Here is a 9,170-nt window from a genome sequence, read left to right on the forward strand (position 1 = left end):
GACTGAATCGTGATTCATCACTCCAGATAATTAGTTTACACTGCTCCAGAGTCCAAAGGCGGCGAGCTTTACGCCACTCCAGCCAACACTTGGCATTGTGCATGGTGATCTTAGGCTTGTGTGCAGCTGCTCGGCCATGGAAAACCATTTCTTGAAGCTCCCGACGAACAGTTATTGTGCTGATGTTGCTTCCAGAGGCAGTTTGGAACTCTGTAGTGAGTGTTGAAACCCGAGGACAGACGATTTTTACTGAATAACAGTTCATATAAGGAAATCAGTACATTTAAATCAATACATTAGGTCCTAATCTATGGATTTCATATGACTGGGCAGGGGTGCARCCATGGGCAGGCCTGGGAGGGTATAGGCCAACCAACTAGGGAGCCAGGCCCACCCACTGGGGAGCCAGGCCCAGCCAATCAGAATGGATTTTTCCCCACAAAAGCGCTTTATTACAGACAGAAATACTCCTCAGCTCCCTCACTGACGAGCCCGCAGGTGAAGAAGCCGGATGTGGAGGTCCTGGGCTGGCGTGGTTACACGTGGTCTGCGGTTATGAGGCCRGTTGAACGTACTGCAAAATTCTCTAAAACAACGTTGGAGGTGGCTTATGGTAGAGAAATGAACATTACATTCTCTGGCAACAGCTCTGGTGAACATTCCTGCAGTCAACATGCTAATTGCACACTCCATCAAAACTTGAGACATCTGTGRCATTATGKTGTGTGACAAAACTTCACRTTTTAGAGTGGCTTTTTAATGTCCCCWGTGCAAGGTGCACCTGTGTAATGACYATGCTATTTAATCAGCTTCTTGATATGCTACACCTGTCAGGTGGATGGATTATCTTGACAACGGATAACATGTGGATAACATGTAAACCAATTTGTACCCACATTTGAGAGAAATAAGCTTTTTGTGCGTATGGACATTTTCTGGGATCTTTTAATTCAGCTCATGAAACATGGGACCAACACATTACATGTTGCGCTTAGATTTTTGTTCAGTGTAGATGATTGTTGAGTTRCGACTGTCAGTGAAAAGCAGAGACCCAGCCAGGCATATCGCAATATTGAAAAATACAATCACAGAAAAACTGTTTGGAAAGCAAATGGCTATTGCTGTAAAGCTATGACAATGAAAACACTSCAATCTGTCTTTTCAATAATCTTATCTTACTTGAGCGAACAGTAGCTTATCTTATCTGGCACCAGCGGAGAACACCGGCCATATCCCCAGTGAATGTGCATATTCACTATCTTTATCATTGTGTTAGTGACAGAGTGACACTTTGTTTTTGGACAACAATAATTGTATTTGTCTCCCCATCTCGTAGGCCGATTATATGGATCAGACAACAGTGTTTTTATTGAWCTGTTTGTCAGTGACCGCAGAATAGGCTATCCTGTATTTTTTGTAGTACTCAAAAAAATCTGTGCTCTCACTTGGGTGYCCCATACCGGTAAGAAATTAAATCTAATTTCACCCCTGGACATTTACAATGTTTAATTGACCAGCAGTGTACACATTTCACCACCCTTTATGTACCGACAGGAGTACATACGTCTTATTAGCCTGTGTCCTTTGTCTTTGTCTGGCAGGACATTCCTGCAGGCCAAACCCTCCCCTAACTCGGGACGACGCTGGGCCAATTGTGCGCCGCCCCATGGGTCTCGCGGTCGCGGTCGACTGTGAGAGTGCCTTAGACCACTGCGCCACTCGGGAGGCCCTGTGTCCTTTTATGTACAGACAGGACAGGAGTACATTTTTTGTTTATTTTTTACCTTTATTTAACTAGGTAATTCAGTTAAGAACAAATTCTTATTTACAATGACATCATACCCCGGCCAAACCCAAACGACACTGGGCCAATTGAGCACCACCCTATGGGACTCCCTATCACGGCTGGTTGTGATACAGCCTGGAATTGAACCAGGGTCTGTAGTGACGCCTCTAGCACTGAGATGCAGTGCCTTAGACCGCTGCACCACTCGGGAGTCCCAAGTCTTATTAGTCTGTGTGTCTCTCTTTACAGAGCATTTCATTGTTAGCTTTTGTTGTGTCATTACTAGGACATGAAAAAAATGATGCAAGAAATGAAGGCAGGCAGAGAAATTAAACAACAATTGATGGATTGTGCCATCTCCTCCGAGAGAACGCAGTGTCTCAGTGTCAGTGGTGACGACCCTCCCACTCTGTCTGCCGTTCTTTCTCTTTGCTCTCGTTTTCCTTAATAGGATGTTGGTGGGCGGAGCCGGAAGGGTCGTCAGCGAAATGGGACACACCTGGGCTCGGGTGTGGCCCGGGTGATAAATAAAACTTTCCCCCATTCATTAAGGTGACTATCCACGCAGACACCTGTTATTTTTGGTTGTGGCTTGTTTGTTTTGGCACCTCAACACCCCTTATTATCACCATCTATTCACACATCCACTCACTTATACTACTGATTACACACCATTTTTAATTGTATATAGTTTACTTTAGTAAATAAATATATTTGTGATTCCTTGATCTCCATGTTATCTCCCTCTTTGTTACGGTCTACGAGCCGGTTCGTGACACCGTGAAGAGTAGTGGATCTTCCCTTCCACCATGATGATGTGGTAGCCAGACTTGGTCTTGACGGGAGGGTCTGTGTAAATGGGTTTGTCCATGGTGCTGTTGGGTAGGGCGAAGGCAGCGTCCTGGAAGGGTCCAGTCATAGAACCTCTTGTCATTCAGCCCAGATCACCCTGACACAACCAGGATAACAGTACAGTCAATATTGCCACAGTCACAAAGGCTAAAACAGGGGTGTATTCATAAGTCAGACACTGTTGCAAAATGCTTTGCAACGGAAACTATTCACTCCTAATGGAAAACAGAAATTACAGTTTCTATTAGACAGATTCAGGTACGTCYCTCCCGCTTTGTTGCCTTTGCGTCTGTTTGGTTCCTAGTAGAGGTCGACCGATTAATCGGAATGGACGATTAATTAGGGCCGATTTCAAAGTTTCATAACAATCGGTTATCGTCATTTTTGGACACCGATTGTGGCCGATTACATTGCACTCCACGAGGAGACTGAGTGACAGGCTGACTACCTGTTACGCGAGTGCAGCAAGAAGCCAAGCTAGCTAGCATTTAACTTATCTTAAAAAAAATATTTAAAAATCACTCTTAACATAATCACTAGATAAACTAGTAATATCATCAGCCATGTGTAGTTATCTAGCTTGTCCTGCATTGCATATAATTGATGCGGTGCCTGTTAATTTCTCATTGACTCACAGCCTACTTCGCCAAACGGGTGTTGATTTAACAAGCGCATTCGCGAAAAAAGCACCGCCGTTGCACCAATGTGTACCTAACCATAAACACCAACGCCTTTCTTTAAAATCAATACACAAGTATATATTTTTAAACCTGCATATTTAGTTAATATTGCCTGCTAACATGAATTTCTTTTAACTAGGGAAATTGTGTCATTTCTCTTGTGTTCCATGCAAGCAGAGTCAGGGTATATGCAGTAGTTTGGGCCGCCTGCCTCGTTGCGAACTATGTGAAGACCATTCCTTCCTAACAAAGACCGGAATTAATTTGCCAGAATTGTACATAATTATGACATAACATTGAAGGTTGTGCAATGTAACAGCAATATTTAGACTTAGTGATGCCACCCGTTMGATAAAATACGGAACGGTTCCATATTTYACTGAAAGAATAAACGTTTTGTTTTCGAAATGATAGTTTCAGGATGTGACCATATTAATGACCAAAGGTTCGTATTTCTGTGTGTTATTATATTGTAATTAAGTCTATGATTTGATATTTGATAGAGCAGTCTGACTGAGCGGTGGTAGGCTGCAGCAGGCTCGTAAGCATTCATTCAAACATCACTTTCCTGCATTTGCCAGCAACTCTTTGCTGTCCTTCAAGCATTGAGCTGTTAATGACTTCAAGCCTATCAACTCCCGAGACTAGGCTGGTGTAACCGATGTGAAATGGCTAGCTAGTTAGCGGGGTGCGCGCTAATATCGTTTCAATCGGTGACATCACTCGCTCTGAGACCTTGAAGTAGTTGTTCCCCTTCCCCGCGGCTTTGGTGGAGCGATGGGTAACGATGCTTCGAGGGTGGCTGTTGTCGATGTGTCCCTGGTTCGGGGCGAGGGACGGAAGCTATACTGTTACACTGGCAATACTATAGTGCCTATTAGAACATCCAATAGTCAAAGGTATATGAAATACAAATGGCATAGAGAGAAATAGTCCTATAATAACTACAACCTAAAACTTCTTACCTGGGAATATTGAAGACTCATGTTAAAAGGAACCACCAGCTTTCATATGTTCTCATGTTCTGAGCAAGGAACTTAAACGTTAGCTTTTGTTTTTACACGGCACATATTGCACTTTTACTTTCTTCTCCAACACTTTGTTTTTGCATTAAGTTAAAATAAGTGTTCATTCAGTATTGTTGTAATTGTCATTATTACAAATGAATAAATAAAATCGTAAGATTAATCGGTATCGGCGTTGAAAAATCATGATCTGTCGACCTCTAGTTCCGAGAGTAAAGTTTACATTGCAAAACGTTTTGCAACAGTCTGCGACTAATGAATACACCCTCAAATTCTCTAATTTGAACAATATTATTGAAAAATGAATAAGTGATAGACAGCAAGACAGAGGATGCCATCCAGTGGATTTTTTGGATACTAGCAGACAGCACCTTATTCAACTCCATGATAARCCATTACACATTTGAGAGATCGTAAGGGTGAATGTCTGTTAGTTGCTGTTAGCATGGGAAAGGTTCTCGTACCCCTTGTCTGGCTTTGTCTTCACTGTACTGGGAGGCCACTTCACTGAAGGGAACCCCGGACTTCAGTTTCTACATCGTCTCCATGCATTTACCATGTTTCTCACACAGGATATGTCTGACCTGGGGAATACATTAAAACAACATAGCTAGTCAATTTAGCTAGCCGTCTATGCTCACATGAGTACACACTGTAGCCAAAGACATTACAGTATTGTGTAACGTTAGCTAGAATGTGTGGCGTTACATAGACTAGCTATCTCGCTACCTACCTTAACAGAAGTGCCTCCTTTTATCMTCTTCTCTTCCTTTTTTCTTTGTCTCCACCCCCTGCAGCAGCTCCACCTGAATGATAACGTTCAACATAATAACATGACTTACATGGAGATAGCTACCTAGCTGCTAGCTAACTACACACAGGCTGTGTTGTAAAGTTATCATGTTTTTCAATCCAGCATGCCTAGTCGATTTAGTGATGAATAAAGTAACCTTTGCCTCCCTTGGCACCTTCCCCCCATCCTTGGCACCTTTCCCATTGGGTGGCATTCTTGAAAATACCCTTTGGAGAAAATGAATGGGACAACTGGAAAGATAACTTCTAGCTAGCCATCTACTACAAGACAGGCTTAGTCGTGATGTTTCTGCTTTATCACAAATGTGCGCTAAACTGCGCGGAAGTAAACGAGAAATTGCGCATGCATCATCCAGTTTAGATGTTTTGAACAATACTCATTTCCTATACGCACCGTTTTATATTAAATCGTTTTCCAATGCATATTGATTTTAAAAAGCTATTTATGATGTGTGCTCACTGGGTTTCCTTGGGGTAAATTACAATGTTAAGCTTCACTGGAAAAGTTTCTGAACGCAACAGCATTTYGACCAATAAAAAACCCTGTTATTTACCGGGTGGGCTGAGCCAGACGGTTACTATGGGAATCCGACTAAACACAAGGTTCAAGGTGACATTTGTTTTTGTTGTGCTAGAGTTTCTCTGATACAAGTACTTGTAATTCACACCAAGACATGGAATGTAACCTTTTTAAAATCTCATTAATTGAGATGGCTGATAACTAATGAACATTTTACTAACGATAATGGAATTGTACAAGAAGATTATGTGTCTGGGAAGAGGTGGCGCAGCAGAAGTATTCCTGATGAAACACGCGGAGTCTAAGAGACTGCATGCAGTGAAAAGAATACAAGCAGACGACTCTCGCAAAACAAAGACCAAAGAGGCCATCCTACAAGAAGCTGAAATCATCAGGAAGCTGAAACACCCTCACATAGTGACCTGCAGCGAGGCTCTCTTTGACTCAAATGATGGATACATCTATATAGTCATGGACTACTGTGATGGAGGGACACTGGATGACAAAGTCAAGGAGAGAAAGACAGGGGACTATTTCCCAGAGTGGATGATAATGGAGTGGTTTGTACAGGTTACCATGGCAGTCAGCTACATTCACTCAGCTAGAATCCTCCACCGGGACATCAAAACCTCCAATGTGCTTCTAACTAAGAGAGGCGTGGTAAAGGTGGGGGACTTTGGGATATCCAAGATAATGACCAACACAGTGGATATGGCTCGTACCTGTGTTGGTACCCCCAGCTACCTGAGTCCAGAGCTGTGCCAGGACGTCCCATACAGTTCTAAGTCTGATGTCTGGGCACTGGGATGCTTGCTGTATGAGATCTGTGCTCTCAGACCGCCGTTTGCTGCCTCCAACCTGCTCAGTCTGCTCTGTAAGATCATCAGAGGAGAGTACAGCCCTGTTCCCCAGACCTACTCAGACAGCATCACCCCTCTGGTCCAGATACTGCTCTGTCCGGTGCCTGAGGACAGACCTAGTGCTGGAGCCATATTGGACATGATCTATGTACGGGAACATCTCAGAGAGTTTGTCAAGCACAGGGAGATAGAGTTAGCAGTGTATGATAATGTAGACTCCAGATCCATACCCCTCTCTAGTTGGGTCTGTGAGTCTGTGAGAACATCTGGCTCTGTGAGTTCACCTGCAGATAAGAGCATGGCCGTGACTGCAGAATGGAAGGAGGACAGCAGCAGTCACAGTAACTCTGGTACTCTAATTACATGCTTAGCTCTTGCATTGTTTAGGCTCTATTGTGTTTGTATGCTGTCTTTGGTGCTTGTGTGACACTATCTCTCTCTCTCTCTCTCTCTCTCTCTCTCTCTCTCTCTCTCTCTCTCTCCAGATCCACCTTCCCACTCACAACCTTCCTATACAGGGGAAGAGGAGGAGGGGGACAGTACAGAGCCCTGTCCCAGTGATAATGAGGAGGTAGAGGGTGATGTGGTCAGCGTAGGCCAGTCTGACTACTCTGAGGACTTTGATGACGACAACAGCTTGTCTTCCATAGAGGAACACAGAGAGGACGAGGCAACCTCTACACCTGTTAATGCTGTCACGGAGGATGTCTCTATGGAAGCTAATGGTAAATCTGATAGAGACAATTAGGCCTAATAAACAATGSGTTGCTCACTCAAAAGTTGTGTGCTAGATCCTCATAGATAATCCACTATAATCCATTATAAAGGTTACATTTCAGTACTTTAATCAACCATTCACGTACAGTGACCCCTGAAGTGGAGGCCCCTAGTGAGTACCCTGATGACTTTGAGGAGGAGGAAGACGAGGATGTGATGATGGTGGTCCACTATGCCGGCGCTGCTCTGGAGCTCCCTGCAGAGGGTGATGGGGAGGAGTTTCAGCTGAGGGACGCAGGGGGTGTGGCTGTCACGCTGAAGACTTTGAGAGACAGCTATATCATGGGTAAGTGTGTGTGTGTGAGTGTGTATGTGTTTGTGTGTGCCTGCCTGTGTTGTTGAGTGTCTATGTGTGTCATTGCAGAGGGCATCGGCCCCTCTCTCTACGAGCAGATCAGCGAACACTTTGAGAACGGTCTCAGCCCTGAAGACCAGCAGTCACACTTTAAACACACGCTGGGGACCTGACCACCTGGAAAACTGCAATCTCATATTCACTCTCAACCAAGAGGGTAAACTCTCTTAAAACATTTAAATGGTGGAACCAACCTCCAAACCTGGACTTCTGATGCACCATGACATTACCTGTAGGCCTACAATGCCGCAAGTTTATGTTGGGGAATGATTTGTCATCCATCATGGTTCCTAACATTGTAAACAGAAGAGGGTGCTAWCAGGCTTTTAATTGAAACTGTGGAGGGGGAAATACCCTGAGTTACTGTGGCAGTTCACAGCCCAAACTGATTTGAGGTTTCATGACACCGGTAGCAAGTTAAAAGATCAGAGGAGATACCACCTTGAAGTGTGAACATCTGTGGGTAAGACAGTGAGAACACCCTCCTTCAAAATACCTTGAAGTGAAGTAAGCAGAAATCTAAAGGGTTTTTTGTTGGTTCCCGCCTGGAAGCAGTGGAACTGTAGAAAGTGCTTGAAAAATAAAGAAAATTGATTCACTTATGATGTCAAGTAGAAACTTTCCTTATTTATCTATTTAATTACTTCCATGTAAATACATTTCTATGTTGTCTCAAAATGTTTTACTTCATGTACTACTGAAGAAGAAATCCCATTTATTTTTAYTGAAATGTTTGGCAATATGCTAAACTCAGCAAAAAAATAAACGTCCCTTTTTCAGGACCCTGTCTTTCAAAGATCATTTGTAAAAATACAAATAACTTCACAGATCTTCATTGTAAAGGGTTTTAACATTGTTTCCCATGCTTGTTCAATGAACCATAAACAATGAATGAACATGCACCTGTGGAACGGTCGTTAAGACACTAACAGCTTATAGACGGTAGGCAAATAAGGTCACACTAAAGAGGCCTTTCTACTGACTCTGAAAAACACCAAAAGAAAGATGCCCAGGGTCCCTGCTCATCTGCGTGAACATGCCTTAGGCATGCTGCAAGGAGGCATGAGGACTGCAGATGTGGCCAGGGCAATAAATTGCAATGTCCGTACTGTGAGACGCCTAAGACAGCGCTCATGTGTCCATGAACAAAGGGGGGGGGGGGTCAAAATCAAAAGTAACAGTCAGTATCTGGTGTGGCCACCCAGCTGCATTAAGTACTGCAGTGCATCTCCTCCTCATGGACTGCACAGATTTGCCAGTTCTTGCAGTGAGATGTACACCATTCTTCCTCCAAGGCACCTGCAATTCCCGGACAGAGGAATGGACTTAGCCTTCACCCTCCGTTCCAACAGGTCCCAGAAGTGCTCAATGGGATTGAGATCCGGGCTCTTCGCTGGCCCTGACAAAACACTGACATTCCTGTCCTGCAGGAAATCCCGCACAGAATGAGCAGTATGGCTGGTGGCATTGTCATGCTGGAGGGTCATGTCAGGATGAGCTGC

The 9,170-nt window shown here is 43.9% G+C and overlaps 1 protein-coding gene and 1 pseudogene across 1 annotated transcript; one reads left to right on the forward strand and one right to left on the reverse strand.

Annotated features, from left to right (window-relative positions):
* Window positions 1–927: 927 nt before the first annotated feature.
* LOC112072517 (peptidyl-prolyl cis-trans isomerase NIMA-interacting 4-like) lies at window positions 928–5,472 on the reverse strand (annotated as a pseudogene).
* Window positions 5,473–5,742: 270 nt separating this feature from the next.
* On the forward strand, window positions 5,743–8,790 carry nek12 (NIMA-related kinase 12). The gene is made up of 4 exons (XM_024139926.2): window positions 5,743–6,877; window positions 7,112–7,261; window positions 7,402–7,599; window positions 7,678–8,790. Exons 1-4 carry the CDS (start codon window positions 5,881–5,883, stop codon window positions 7,779–7,781), a joined length of 1,449 nt encoding a protein of 482 aa, XP_023995694.1. The 5' UTR covers window positions 5,743–5,880; the 3' UTR covers window positions 7,782–8,790.
* Window positions 8,791–9,170: the final 380 nt, after the last annotated feature.

This window comes from Salvelinus sp. IW2-2015, unplaced genomic scaffold (genome assembly GCF_002910315.2).
Source record: "Salvelinus sp. IW2-2015 unplaced genomic scaffold, ASM291031v2 Un_scaffold1950, whole genome shotgun sequence".
NCBI lineage: Eukaryota > Metazoa > Chordata > Actinopteri > Salmoniformes > Salmonidae > Salvelinus > Salvelinus sp. IW2-2015.

Bases quoted from the DNA above. Each gene is read 5' to 3' on its own strand.
- nek12 (XM_024139926.2), top strand. From the start codon at position 5,881: ATGAACATTTTACTAACGATAATGGAATTGTACAAGAAGATTATGTGT. The intron at 7,262-7,401 runs GTAAATCTGATA...ATTCACGTACAG, and splicing joins TGTCTCTATGGAAGCTAATG to TGACCCCTGAAGTGGAGGCC. The intron at 7,600-7,677 runs GTAAGTGTGTGT...GTGTCATTGCAG, and splicing joins GAGAGACAGCTATATCATGG to AGGGCATCGGCCCCTCTCTC.